The sequence below is a fragment of the Trifolium pratense genome, linkage group LG4 (genome assembly GCF_020283565.1).
Source record: "Trifolium pratense cultivar HEN17-A07 linkage group LG4, ARS_RC_1.1, whole genome shotgun sequence".
Lineage (NCBI taxonomy): Eukaryota > Viridiplantae > Streptophyta > Magnoliopsida > Fabales > Fabaceae > Trifolium > Trifolium pratense.
Window position 1 is genome coordinate 36,542,022 of NC_060062.1, and position 14,636 is coordinate 36,556,657.

At 33.8% G+C, this 14,636-nt stretch overlaps 2 protein-coding genes across 4 annotated transcripts; one reads left to right on the plus strand and one right to left on the minus strand.

Annotated features, from left to right (window-relative positions):
* Positions 1–1,976: 1,976 nt before the first annotated feature.
* Positions 1,977–4,820, plus strand: LOC123922592 (PHD finger protein MALE MEIOCYTE DEATH 1). The gene is made up of 3 exons (XM_045975289.1): positions 1,977–2,358; positions 2,870–3,113; positions 3,206–4,820. Exons 1-3 carry the CDS (start codon positions 1,977–1,979, stop codon positions 4,818–4,820), a joined length of 2,241 nt encoding a protein of 746 aa, XP_045831245.1.
* Positions 4,821–6,686: 1,866 nt separating this feature from the next.
* LOC123919466 (uncharacterized protein At3g50808-like) lies at positions 6,687–10,248 on the minus strand. Of its 3 annotated transcripts, none has more exons than XM_045971389.1 (4): positions 10,017–10,241; positions 7,775–8,037; positions 7,172–7,309; positions 6,687–7,084 (listed from the first exon to the last, which is right to left on the minus strand). In XM_045971389.1, exons 1-4 carry the CDS (start codon positions 10,093–10,095, stop codon positions 6,941–6,943), a joined length of 624 nt encoding a protein of 207 aa, XP_045827345.1. In that variant the 5' UTR covers positions 10,096–10,241; the 3' UTR covers positions 6,687–6,940. The 3 variants fall into 3 exon arrangements, 2 of the variants coding, with proteins under 2 accessions (XP_045827345.1, XP_045827346.1); XM_045971390.1 differs by having other exon boundaries at positions 7,775–8,023; positions 10,016–10,240; XR_006813217.1 differs by having other exon boundaries at positions 7,172–8,035; positions 10,016–10,248.
* Between the last annotated feature and the right edge of the window lie 4,388 nt (positions 10,249–14,636).

The window sequence follows — 14,636 nt, forward strand, 5'->3', positions numbered from 1 at the left end:
AAATCTTTCTTACCTCCTTTAAACTCATATTTTGATCCCTCTAACTTTTTAATTCTGCGCGCCGGCTCTCCAAAATTACAATCTCTCTTTTCTTTCTCATTTATGTCTTATCTCAAAAATTTAAAATTGTCCATAATTTTTATTTTATAGATGATACAATTTTATATTTTCGCATTCATCAAATGTTTGAGGATTATGAGTAGTTGATGAGTGGAAAGTAAGAGAAACAAAAATGGAAGGGGGTAGGGGAGATTGAGATAGTAAATGTAGATTTGTTCATTTTAAATTGTGGTGAAAATGCGTAAACTACTAATTTTGTTTTTGATTTTGTAGGATGTTTACAAGTACGTCAATGAGATTTAGATTATTGATTTTTTTTTTTCTTTCTAAAGAATCTCAAAAAAATCATTGACTTTGTCAAAACTTTATTCATATAAGTCTCTCAAAGAGTATATTAGAGACTAAATTAATATATAGTAAGTGGTTAAATATAGAACCAAATTGATATAAGTTGTTAAAGTATAAATATCTAATTGATAATAAGTGGTTAAATATAACGATCAATTTGACAATTTAATATAGTCGAAGATTTTTTTAAAATATTAATAATCTTAAGAATTTATTTGAGAGTGTCCTACAAAATTATATACTAATTTAGTGATTTAATGAAATATTGTTTCTATTTTCATCAAAAATTGAAAATGTAAGTGAGTTCATCAACACTCAAAATTGGATGATGGATAAATGTTGGCTTGATCAAAGTGCCAACGCTTAAAATATAAGATTTTTTTTGTTTGTCAAATAATCAAGTGGTTGTTTAAAAATAATAATAATAATAATAATCAAGTGGCTAGATTCACACACTTAATAAAATATGAAGAAATGAAAAATCTAGAACTGAAACATCAAACCCTCTAATAATGTCTCTTACGACTACCAACTAAGCTACACTTGTGAAACAATATATATATATATATATATATATATATATATATATATATATATATATATATATATATATATAAAGTCTCAAAATATTGTGCAGAGCCCCCACAAGCTCCTACATGCCTCTGTCCCTGCTTGCGTATTAGTGACAAGTCATTTTGATCGAGAAGTTAAGACTCAATTAAAGTTTTTTTTTGCTAAGTAGTTAGTAGGTCGAATTTTACTCATTAGAATGAATAAGTAGAAAATTCTCGATTTTAAATTTCAACATTTGTATATTACGATGTTTTTACAAAGTGAGCCATTCTCGTAAAAACAAAGTTTATTAAAGTTGCAGGAAAAAAATATATTAAAGTGAATTGTGATGAGGGTGAAATGTGATGCAAGCTTTTTCCATAGAGTGACAAAATTTAGATATACATCTAAAATTCTTGTTCAAAAAGATATACATCTAAAATTACATTTGTGTGCAGATTGAAAGCTTCTTTTTGCACCCTCTGCATTTTTTTTGTGCCCTATAAATTTTTTAAAATATCTTTGACCGCTACTTAGACAATGAATTGAATACACTAGTAGTGTAGCGGATGGATAAAAAAATATTTAATTTCACCAATGTTTTAAGATTTCTCGCACCAAAAATCGCTGAGAAAATTTTGAAATTCTTTTTATAGGCATATTATAGAATTCTTTTAGATATGTTTAGTGCTCTAAAATAACTTAAAGTTAAAATTTGTTCTTAAGGTACTATAACTCAATTAACAATGCAAATATTGCTACTCGGGATTACTTTACTATTCCCCATTTCCCCCTATGAATCAAAATTTCAAAACAATTCCCATTTCAAAATGACGCTTATGCCCCTACACCATTTTCAACTTCTTAGAGCGCGGGAAACTCTAACCTTCAACAAGCTTAACCGAATCAGTTTCAGTTATTCAGTTTCATTTTCAGTTTTCAGTTAAGCTCTGTCTTTTCTCTCTGTTTTTCTGTAAACTATCTCTCTCTGCTTTGAACTCTCTTCATTTCTATGCATGGATTCATCATCACATGAAACTGTGATTTCTACAAAGGGAAAAGATCAAAGTTGGAATCTTTTCAATTCTCAACCACAACCCACCATGTCATTCTCGACGATCGATGTTTGCAAGAAGCGGAAACGATGGCAGAAGATTTTTAGGTTACAATCTTTCGCTGATCCTGGTTGTCCAATTGCACCTTCAGGTTCTTTCCGTGAAAATGTTCGATTGTTTCTTCAAGAAGCTGGTGAACTTGAAGATTATACGGTTATGGGAAATCCTCTTTGGTGCACTTTTCTGAATCATGAAAAGTCAAATCTTATGGTTCCTTTCTATACTCTTGAAGAACAAGTTTATAATTCTTCTCATCCTTTCTGTGATCATTGCCGTTGTGTAGGTTCGTTTTCAAGTTCGAATTTTTATTTCTTGGGGTTTGTTCTTTTACTGATTATTGATTTGGGTTGGTTTAGTTTTTCATGAATTTTGATTTGTTTGTTTGTTTTCTGAATTGGGTTGGGTGTTCTTCAATTTTGAGCCTTTTTCTGAATTAGGCTTTGCTTGAATTTTGAGAACTTTTTCAGATGCTTCAATTTTAAGCCTTTTTCTGAATTAGGTTTGCTTGTATTTTGAGTACTTTTTCAGATGCTTGAATTTTGAACTCTGATATGTATATATGGAAATGGGTAATTTCCCAAATGAATTTTGGAATTTAGATTTTTTTTCTACTTTTTATTATGATGTAGATTTAACTGTGATTTGTGTGTGAAAAGGGTGCAAAAATCATGATTTGTTATGAAAAGGGTTTTTGTTATAAGGATTTTTGGGTCTGTTATTAATTTAGAAACTGAAATGGGGTTTTGTTGAAATTGATACTGTTATGTGATTTGGCTATGTTTATGCATTGATAGGTTGGAGTGGACATTTTGTATCAAAGAGAAGGTACCATTTCATAATTCCAATGGATAATGAGTGGCATAAGCCCTTAAATGAAGAAGCTCTTGATAATCAGAATCATCTGTTACATGGTGTGATTCACTGCAATGGTTATGGCCATTTGATATGTCTTAATGGCATTGAAGGTGGCTCCAAATTTCTCAGTGGTAGAGAAATCATGGAACTATGGGATAGAATTTGCACCAATCTTACAGCAAGGTAACAAATATCATTCATACTAGTTATAATATATAGTGTATAGTTACATTTCTTGCATTCATGAGTTAATGTTTATTTGGTTAAAAATGTAGGCAAATTGCAGTGGAAGATGCTTCAAGGAAAAGATCAATGGATCTTAGATTACTTCATGGAGTTGCTTATGGTCACTCTTGGTTTGGTAGGTGGGGCTATAAGTTCTGTCGTGGAAGCTTTGGTGTGACAGAAGAAAACTACTATGAAGCAATTGAAACTCTTGGTTCATTAGTTCTTGATGATATTGTAAGAGATTTGAGTAAGACAAAGTATCATAAAGATATCAAACAAATGATTCGTTTCTATAGAGATATGAGTGAAACTCGTATAGTCACAATAAGGGAGCTTCTTAGATTCATGCTTACTGTCAAGTCTCGTCATACTGTATCGAAGATAACAGTCACTTATTCTTCTTCTGACGCTGCTTCTGCTGCTGATTCACCTCCTTGTTCTACTTCAGCATGTATGTCAAGAAATTCGACCAAACATGCACTTTCAAGTAGATCAAATTCCATGAATAAGGAAAAATCAGCAAGGTATAAGAAGTTCAGCACTGCAGTGGCGACTATGGATAGTAGATGGCCAACAAGGAGACTCGAATTCGCAGCTCAAGTGATTGTTGATGCATTAAAAGAAGACAAAGCTATGAAACCAGGCTCAAGTGGCATGACAAGGCAAGATGTGAGGGATGCAGCTAGGGTTCACATTGGTGACACAGGTTTACTTGATTATGTGCTGAAATCACTCAACAATGTGATTGTTGAAAACTATGTCGTTCGTCGTATGGTTAACCCTTCATCAAGGATCCTTGAGTATACCATTCATGAGCTTGGAAAAGAGTTCAAAGCACCTGAAGTAGAATATAGTGTAATGACACTTGTAGATAATCCTCAAGTGGAGTCATCAACACCATCATCATCATCTTCTTTATCTTTGGTGCCTGGTAATGATGTTTACAGTGATGTAGTTTATCTCTACAAGAATGTGTTACTAGGTTATCCAGATTCAGAGCCAGTTGAATTAGCAGTTCAGACAATTCTTCACTGCAGACACTTTGTGAAAGAGTGGAAATTGAGAGATGAAATGGAGCAAGTTTTGACATTTATTTGCCGTTTGAAACCGAATTTCATCGAAAATAAGTCTGATTTCAAAGGGCCATCTTGTGGTGAGATTGTAACTGTTCCACTGCATGCAACAGTTAAAGATTTGAAGCAAGCTGCTGAGGCTGCATTAAGGGACACATATTGCATAGCTGAAAGACTAATTGTAACTGATATCAAAGAATTGATGGATGCGGATGATGAAGAAGTTATTTTTGGACAGATTGAATCAGGTGTGAAGCTTTGTGTGAGGGGAATTGGAATAGATTTATACACACCATTGAAGTATCAAGGAGGTTCTGATAATTGGAAGGTGAGGTGTGAGTGTGGAGCACAGGATGATGATGGTGAGAGAATGATTGCTTGTGATATTTGTGAGGTATGGCAGCATACAAGATGTTGTGGAATAGATGATTCTGAGACAGTTCCACCATTGTTTGTTTGTTCTGGATGTTGTGATTCACTTGTACCGCCAAGGATCGAATCTAGCCGCTATGGTATGGTGGATTGTGCTGATGCTTTTCTGGTTTCAGCTGAGGCTGCTCATTTGCTTGAGTATGGTTATGGGTATTGAATGATTGATTGAGTGCATACTATTGTACAAAGCATTGGTTTGTACATTTCATAACACAATTTTTTGTAGGTGATTAAATGCTGCAATTGTAATGTTCATTTTTTTAATATTCTTTTTTGGCAACTTTGAAAATGTATATTCTTTGAGAACTTTGATTTCACTTGAGACAAAGATTCATATTAAAATGCAACAGGGAAATTGAGGAAAAATATTTGTGAACCCAAGTAAATCTTATTGCAAATATTCACCTGAGGCATGTCTACCTTCATGTCTTTATTTATGAATTGTTGTTTATACTGACAAAGACTTCTAAACAATGATGAATCACTACCAGATTTGAAGTGGACACACTTAAAAATACCAACTTTTTTCTTGCTAGAATTTGTTTAGACATACACACATTTACACTACCGCAATTACTTTACAGCGACTATAATCAATGATTTTGTTTGTCTTCTGATGTGGAAGATCAAACTAAGGTGAAACCACATAATATATGAAGAATTTTCTGAGAAATTTGACACTTTGAAAAAGGTTGTTCAAAATTCACAATTTTTTAGAGTAGGCATAATTTTTCAATTTTAGAAAATATTGGTGAAGAATTGCAAATATGGGAAGTTTAGTGGTATAATGCTAATAAGATAAGTATACGGGCCAAAAAAAAAGTTTCATAAAATATTGGGTTCAAATAATTTATCAAAAGTTTAGGGTGTTTCAATTACTAAAATTTGTGTTGATGAAGCAGTTATGTGGCTACCTCTTTTTTTTCTTTTTTGGTTAGGTAGCGCAGTGACTAGAAGGAGGGGAGGGGAGGGAGGGGAGGGAGGGGAGGGAGGGGAGGGGAAGTGAGGGGAGGGGAGGATAATATTTATGTTTGGTTCAAAAGAGGGGGAGGGGAGGGGAGGTGACAGATTTTTACTAAATATGTGTTTGGTTCACAAGGGGAGGGGAGGGATTCTAAAATTAATTTACTTTTTTATCCTTGTCATCTTTACAAAATCTCAACATTTTAAAATTATTCAGTATTCACTACATAAACAATTAAATATGAAAATTCAATAACCGAAAACTCCATAAATAATCAAATGCAAAATTCTAACAAAATTTTTTATGTTCAAAAATATTAGAGCACTTCTAAAATATAATGTGCAGAATATGAAAATATGTATAAAACAATTTATTGATAGTTAATTTTCCTAAAAAAACTTGTTGATAGTTTATATATATATATATATATATATATATATATATATATATATATATATATATATATATATATATATATATATATATATGTATATATGTACAGTGCAATGAATTAAAAAGTGTTCATTTTATTATATATAAAAAAAAAGTATTCATCCAAAAATGTTGTAGGATAGGTAAAAAATAAAAACAAGTATCTTGTAAAAAAAAGTACATTAAAACAAAAAAAAAATAGTACAGGTAAAAAATAAACACAGGATGTTAGCAACGTAAAAAAAATGACAACAAACAAATAACTTAGTATGATTTAATATAAATTTTAAAAGGAATGTTTTGATATTTTCAAATAAATATCAGGATAATTATGTCAATTTAATTAAAATTATAATAATTCATCTCTCCTCACCTCCCCTCCCCTCCAAATCCCCCCAATTTGGGGGGAAGCAAAAATTGGTCATTGGAGGGATTTTGCTCACCTCCCCTCCCCTCCTCTCCCCTCATAAAATTTGAACCAAACACAAAACATTTAAAATATTCCCTCACCTCCCCTCCAAAAACCCCGAACCAAACATACCCTAAGGTGAAATGGAAATAAGCACTGATATTTTACTAGAGAGAAATGAAAATAAACCCAAAATAAAAAATAGAATGCTGCAAAACTTCAAGGATCTGCACCATCCCAAATGACAATATATTTCTCCTTTTATTATGTATAAGCAACATGCATTACTACTCTCTTTTGTTTTGGGTACATAACATGCATTACTACTCTAATTATTCCAACCTCCACTAACTCACTGCTTCAAGTAAAAAATCTATTAAACGAATTGAACAATATGGTGAAACATGTCTATATAAGCATCACCCTGCAACTTCCACAACAGTAAAAAAATGTATCCCTAAACTTGCTTTGATTAGAACAATGGAGCTCTATGTGGAGTTCCTTTTCGTTTCCTCTTTCGCTTAGAGGGCTCAGAAATTTCCCCCCGTGATTCCTGAGGAGGAGGAGCCTGGATGGAAACGATGGGAGGAATTGAAGACTTCCTTGCAGCTTTAACCTGAAAGTTCAAATAAAAAATGTGTCAGAAGTGTAATGAATGAACGATAACAGTAAATGGCTGTGATAGTCAAATTAATGTCGTCACCATGCAAGTTATGGAGCAGTACTGATATGCTCTAGCTTCTTTCGATTTTCTGCTGCCATTATTGCATGTTGCATCATCCGATGTTGATCCACAACGCGGACTACGATTCAGAACCCTTAGGTTGTTGCATTTGAACGACTGTGATCAAAGATGAATCAAATACAGACACTAAAAAAACTTCATTGAAAAGATTGCATTAAATGTCTATGAAGTATAAACTATGCCAGAGTTTTTCATACCACCACTTTTTTTTTTTTTTTTTGAGGTTATTTTCATACCACCACTTTACTGATACAAGGAGTTTGCAATTTCTAAATTACTTACAATGTCAGAAAGAGTATCACCAAACAACACAACTAAAAGGAAAACAAATAATTTAAATCAATTTCGATCTATGCTTTCTTATTGCATTTCATGAATCATGCGACAAAGACTTGCTTGCGATGTTCTTTTACAACATCTCTAAGTGAATTTAAGAACCTATGATTAGCAAACAAAGTCACAAAAAGCACACAAATTTGCAGTGAATCACATAAGTTTTGACTGTGATGCTTAAATTTTTTATTCACAAATTTAAAGTCAAGCTAAGATATAGTAGAGTACCTGGATCTGGGAGCAGTCGATATATGTCTGCATAGCAGCCAGGCAGACGCCATCCCTGTAATTATTCTTATAGATTCTCAGTATCTGGTGATCTTCATGAGATCCTGATGACATACAATGCTTACAAGCAGATACTTTGCAATTTATGCAGTATAAATTCCTCTCTTTCGAATGAGAAAGACATGAGTCAGAGAACTTTTGCCACAAAAAATCCTCAAGCCACCTTGGCTGGTGAACTTCCCCTAGGGCCTGTTGCGCATCCTACAAATTAAACCGTGTTACTAAAGTCTATACTAAATGGTTACAGAAAAAAAAAGAAAAAAAAATCATCAAATCATTCTTCATCCTTCTCCGACTTAGTTAATTACTTTACTCTCAATATATGTTTTTTCTCAATTTTTATTTTTTCCAACTGTCGCACATAATTATAAGAATACTAAAATTGAAAACAGATGTTATACAGTCTCTTTTATGAGCCAATCACAAATAAAGGTAATCTAACACTTCTAAATTATACACAAAATGATACCTCATTTCCAATTGCTACATGTTTCTTCTATTAATATAAGAAATTATGTCTTTTCATTTCTTAGTTGTCCTAACTCTTAATTCAAAACAAAATCAAGTGTAATTAGACAATTTTGCAAACAGATCCAACATGATGGAAAGCTTTAAGAATATCAAAGATAATTACAGGGGCAGAAATTTATAAAACAAATATTTCATATAAAATAAGTAAAGATAAGTGAAAATCGGGTGAAGAAACAAAAACAGTAAAAATCAGATTGAATGTAATCTATGTTAGATACGAGCATATAATAAAGCTGTTTCATTGCAAAATTCTCTCAGAGATTACATTCAACATAGCTCTTATTCAAATGCAACAAAATAGAAAATATAACCATAATTGAAGAGCTTATCAATATCAACACAGCAACCTATCATCTCACAAACAATTACAGTAATATTGTGTGATCAATGAAGTGATAAAAGAGTAACTAAGAAACCACGGAGGATTTGTTAAATATTTGCTCAATTCAAAACATAAGTGCACATGTGAAAAATATTTGGTTAACTACCTCAGAAGAGCTCATTATTCCTTTCTTCCTGCTTTAAAATTGGATAATAGGTTTAAATTTCACAATGAAAAGTTTTCGAAGGAGAATTTCCAGATTCAATTGGATGAATCGGACTGATGGCTAAGCACCAGAAGAATAGGAGAGAAAGGGTAACCCTAGAATGTGGCCGTTCTGAAACGAGGCTCATCTTCTGATAACAAATGAATTTATATACTCGGTACAGAAAATAAAATAAACTCAGCAAAGACTAAATTGACGAAACGGAAGCGTTTTTTCTCAATTCCTTTTCAAAGTTTCTCATAATAAAAAAAATCATTTGTCATTAGCAGTGTTCGGTTTCATCTTCCCGGCTATGATTACTTTCCTTCTTTAGAATGATATTAAAAAATCAAGACTTCCGTTTCTTTTCAATTCTTTTTCAAAGTTAACAATTTGCAGTCTCATAGTAAAAAAATCATTTTTCATTAACAGTGTCCGGTTTCATTTTCACGGCCATGATTACTTTCCTTCCATAGTAATAAAATCCGGAAAGAGGCCATTTGACTAGTGTCAATATTATTTATGTGTAGGAAGGCCGCTAAAAGAGTACGAGTCTACGACGATTACAACGGAAGCGGGTCGCTCCTATTCTCGTTGGGATTTTATATCTCTGGGATAGAGATTAGAAGGATACTAAAGCGAATTAGCAGAGTTATACATTTGAGTTTGAATGTAACTGCTAAATCTATCTGACAATTGGAGAAATCACATTGAGATTTACTTTGGTTTTCCAAACAAATTTCAAACTTAACAAATGAGTTCAAAATATTGAAAATATAAACACTCTGAACTTCAATTTTTATTATTAGAATATAAATCAAATAGGTTTCTCAATCTCTAAACATCACAACCCCAAATATGTACATGCAAATTTTCCATTTTTGGCAAGACCTTGAATTGGAATTCCAATAAAACTTCAATCACTTAATCAGCTACTGCTACATAAAACCATTCCCTAAATAGCAACTATGGAAAATTGCACCAATATGAATTCACACAACGATACTAATAGGATTTGAAACATTTACATACCAATTTTATCACAATTAACTAACTTATGCATTCTGGTAATAGGAATTGAAAAAAAAAATGCAAGAAATTAATATTAGAAATCCAATTTTACCTAGCGATGAGAAAAACGAAAGAGTGGATTTTGTTGAGAACCGCCAAAGTAGTGAAGAAACAACGATGTGGGTATTGCATGATTTGGATTCAATTTTCGGTTGATGAATAAAGCGAGGGAAAAAGTATAAGTTTGAAGGATTAGGGTTTTCTCGGTTGACTTCATAACTGTTTCAATTTCAGCTTACAAAGGTAAGAGATCATGTTTTATTTCATTAATTATTTATGCACTACGAAACTAACTATAATAAGTATTTGTATGTTTTTAAAATTGAAAATAAATTGGTATTCATATGTAAAACAACAAGACTACAGAACAACAATACAGAACAAGATAGATAATATAGATAGGATATAAGAAAACTATATCGAAGAAAGGTGGAACGATAATATTTTTATATTTGAAAATAAAATCGGTATTTTAGTATTTTTTTATAGTTTTACCGTGAAAAAAAGTTGTCATGTGGTTTAGTGGGTTTTGTCTTATCCCTTGCTACCTAATTTGTGTAGTTTCATAATCAGTTTCAAATCAAACATAGTACAACAAAAGTTGTCCAATCCCATATTTTTTTTCAGATCAAACACATTATGGATGGTTTAGTCGTGGGTAAGTACTAAGTAGTTAGTATTCTTTTAAAATTATCCATAGTCATAAGGCCGTGGCTATTTTAATAAATTCTTGTAAACGAATTAGCCAACCATGAGATAGACATAACTTATCATTTGTTTCATATTCTCACGTTGTAGACTTAACACCTCAATGTTTAACTTTGCCCATAGACGACATGACATGGCACACACAGACATTAGATTGTAGTTGAATGAATCATTATTCGAACACACTTCTAACTTTGATCCAAAACTTTTTTATAATTTTTTTTTTAACTTTTGAAAACCCTAAATGTTATCTGGTTACCTTTTTACTCATAGATTAAAGTTATTTTACTTGTACCAACATAGTGTGGCACAAGTGGTAGATACTTGAGTCCCGTAACCATTTGGTCCTTGGTTCGATCCCCGGCCGGTGCATATGGAGAAACATTTGTTGGGAGAGATCAACCCCATAAATGAATCTCAGTTACCTTAAGAGGATTAGTCTATGCAGTTGCGCGCGGATGATAGATTTAGTTTACCAAAAAAAAGTTATTTTACTTGTTGAATAGAATAGTTCCCTTAAACAATCCTCGCGGGTCCAATCTCTTATTTATCACTTGCTAAGTATAGAATGTGTATTGATGACAAATCATCACACTATCTAATCCATGCCTATTTTAGCAACATTAGGTACATTTTAGTAGGTTTTTAGCAATAAATATAAGAGAAATCTAACCAATAGCTTGATTACTTGAATTACAAGAAAACAGGAAAAATTGCAGGAAATGGAGGCATTTCACTACGCTGGGGGCGTAGGCCATCACGCGCCGCGTGATGGAGCTCTCAGAGAGCCCAGATTTTGACTCTGATCACGCGCCGCGTGATGCCTTATCACGCGCCGCGTGATTCTGTTACCACGCGCGGCGTAGTTGATGAAATTGCAACCACGCGCGGCGTGATAGATCTGGCGCGCGGCGTGGTTGCCTTCTGTATATATATTTTCTGCAGAATTCTGTTTCAGGGTTGGAAAATTTTGGAGGAATCTGATCTTGATCTCGGGAATTGATTTCCAGGCACGATTGAAGGCTGATCCTGCGTTGCAGAGGCTAAAGGTGGCTAGATTGGAAGCATTCAACATCATGGGAGTGGAATCCTTGAAGTTGGAGCAAGAATCGAGCTACTTCACGATGAGAGGCTAGACCTCCATTGAGGTTGGATCATGATGAGGAACTAAACCAATGTATTTCATGTAATCAGTTGTATCTGTACTGAATCTCTCTTTTATGAATGTTATTCAATGAATTTCTATCCTTAATGCTTTACAATTTCTGATCAATCTTGCAATGAACTTAGATTTTAATTATGTACGAGAGTATGAGTTGAAATCCGAACTGAATTCATTGTGCATTTGAGTGTTTCCGGTCGAGAGATTGAAACATAGAATGTAGCATACGATCAACGCGTTTTCAAATACTCCGCTACCGGTAGCTTCCATCCAAGAGATTGGAGAAGTATCGGTAGAGGATAGGGTGGATTTTGACAAGAGATTGCGATTCACCATATTGTTGATCTAGTTGTAACATTCGAGTGATTCATTACGATACAATTGAATTGCATGTGAATACTAGTGTTTAGGGAATCGTCGACGATCCAACCTCATTCTTAATCAATTGATTTCTCAACATTTTCGTACAAACACATCGTTCAAACTAAACCCCCAATTTATGTGTATTTTCGGTATAATGTCTATGAACACAATTCGACTAGTTTGATCACACAATCCCTGTGGATCGATATTTTTATTACTACGTGGTTTTCGTGCACTTGCGAAATTATCCATCAAGTTTTTGGCGCCGTTGCCGGGGATTGTGATTGATTCGACAAGGCGATAGTGTTCATATTTTCTGTGTTTTCTTTATTTTTCTGTTTGATATTTTTTCTGTCGAGAGCGTTCTACTTGTGTGTTTCCTTGTGCATGCGGAGAACAGGTCCAATTGAGCTGGATTTCGATCCTGAAATTGAGAAAGCAGCACGAGCAAATCGTAAAGTGGAAGGAAGACATGTTTGAATCATGCAATCAAGAGGCACTTTTAACTAGTTGCAAGTTCAATAATGTGTTTCTACAAATCATTACCAAACAACTAGAAGCTCAATGTATGGTGCAAGCAACCTCTCAAATTAATCCTCATTTCAACACCTTCAATCTTGGAGTGAAGAATCACATGAATTGTTCTTATGGAGCTAATCCGACTCAAGCATTTCCTCAAGATCAACAGTTTGAAGGTCACCTTGAATCTTTTGAAGATACTCTTATCTTGGCCATGAAGATGACTCAAAGCAATTTTGAGGTGATGAAGGCAAACCAAGAAGTGTCAAGCGAACGTCATAAAGCCTCCATCAAAAATCTTGAAAGCCAAATGGGTCAATTAGCAAGGCAAGTCTCTTCTCTACAAACTCAAAGTAGTTTTTGTGGAGACACCACGGATTCTCGTAATGAAAGTTGTAATTCCATTAATTTGAGGAGTAGAGAAGTTTCATCACCGGAAGTAGTGGAGAATCCTAAGAAGGATGAGAGTAAAAATGGTGTAGTTGAAAAGATGAGGGATGGTGTAGTTGAAGATAGACAAGAAAATAAGAAAGAAGAAAAAAATAAGGAAGGAAAAGCTTATGAAGGTGAAGTTGAAAAGAGAGTGGAGAATGAGTCTAGTGCCAAGAAAGGCAAGAAACCTCTTGTGAAGGACCCCAAGTTTCAAGTTCCTTCACCATATGCTAGAATGCCTTATCCTAGGATGAAGAGGGTCAAGAACCAAGACCTTGAAGTTTGTGGAGTGGTATCCGAATGTTTCAAAGTGGAAGTGCTAGAGGAAGTGGTAAAAGATGAGAAAGAAGAAGAGTGGGATCATGAGATTGAAATATTTCTTCAAAACTTGGATAACCCCCTAGAAGAGGAGAAAGAGCCAAAGGCAATAAAAAAGCCACCGGAATTGAAAGAGCTTCCTCCTAAATGGAAGTATGTGTTTTTGGGTGGCGACTCTAGGAAACCCGTGATCATAAGTGATTTGCTCACTCCACTAGAAGAAAATGACTTGTTAAAAGAAGCGGAGAAAGTGAATGACGACCTAGGATGGGTCTTGGATGGTGTGGTTCCTATCTATTGTTTGCACAAGGTGGCCAAAGAAGAAGAGCCTGATCCGGTTGTTAATCCTCAAAAGTCTTCCACTTCAACATGGAAAGCTTCGGTGAAGAAAAGTTCTAAGAAATCTCTATCACGGTCTAGTAAGAAGGAAAGAACTAATTTGAAGACCAAAGGGGAAGATCTCAAGAGTGATTCGGGAAGTGTGAAATCATTACTATTTGATATTAATATTGCTCCTTTGAATGAAGAAAACAAGAGGAGCCGGGTTGAATCAAAGTTGAAGTATCCTCCCTAACTTGTGATGATGAAGCGTCAAGCTAATGACGAGAAAGAAGCGCTTCATGAGAGGCAACCCATGAGTTTACGGTCCTTTCTTCCCTTTCACTCTTATGCTACTTTTGTAATAATTGCTTAATGTTGCTTGGATATTTGGCTGGATGTTTTATTTTAACTTTGAGCTTGAATCGTGTCTTGTTTAATTGTGGAATGATTTTTACTTTTAGAGTGTGTTTCAATACTTTGGCATGTTCCTTCTAGTTACTTGAATATCAATTGCATGATTTTCTCTGTAACACCCTAACCCATACTACCCTTAAAAACGTAATTTTAAAAACTTTTCAACAAGTGTAAAGGCAGAGTGCCACGCGGTAATTAAAACACAAGCATACACACAGAGCATCATGAAATTTAACATGAAAAGCAACAGCGGATTCCAATCACATCATGCATGCATATATATACATATATATATACATAAGCCATATTCATCCCTAAGGATGTCACTTATACAAAAACTAGCATATCAAAAAGGTAACACCGATATACGATGAAATCCAAGCGTAACCCCGACTCGATGTTACATTACCAGAGCATTCACTATTTACAAACTCTA

Bases quoted from the DNA above. Each gene is read 5' to 3' on its own strand.
- LOC123922592 (XM_045975289.1), top strand. From the start codon at position 1,977: ATGGATTCATCATCACATGAAACTGTGATTTCTACAAAGGGAAAAGAT. The intron at 2,359-2,869 runs GTTCGTTTTCAA...ATGCATTGATAG, and splicing joins TGATCATTGCCGTTGTGTAG to GTTGGAGTGGACATTTTGTA. The intron at 3,114-3,205 runs GTAACAAATATC...TTAAAAATGTAG, and splicing joins TGCACCAATCTTACAGCAAG to GCAAATTGCAGTGGAAGATG.
- LOC123919466 (XM_045971389.1), bottom strand. From the start codon at position 10,095: ATGCAATACCCACATCGTTGTTTCTTCACTACTTTGGCGGTTCTCAAC. The intron at 8,038-10,016 runs GGTAAAATTGGA...GGTTTAATTTGT, and splicing joins TTTCGTTTTTCTCATCGCTA to AGGATGCGCAACAGGCCCTA. The intron at 7,310-7,774 runs GTACTCTACTAT...CTTTGATCACAG, and splicing joins TCGACTGCTCCCAGATCCAG to TCGTTCAAATGCAACAACCT.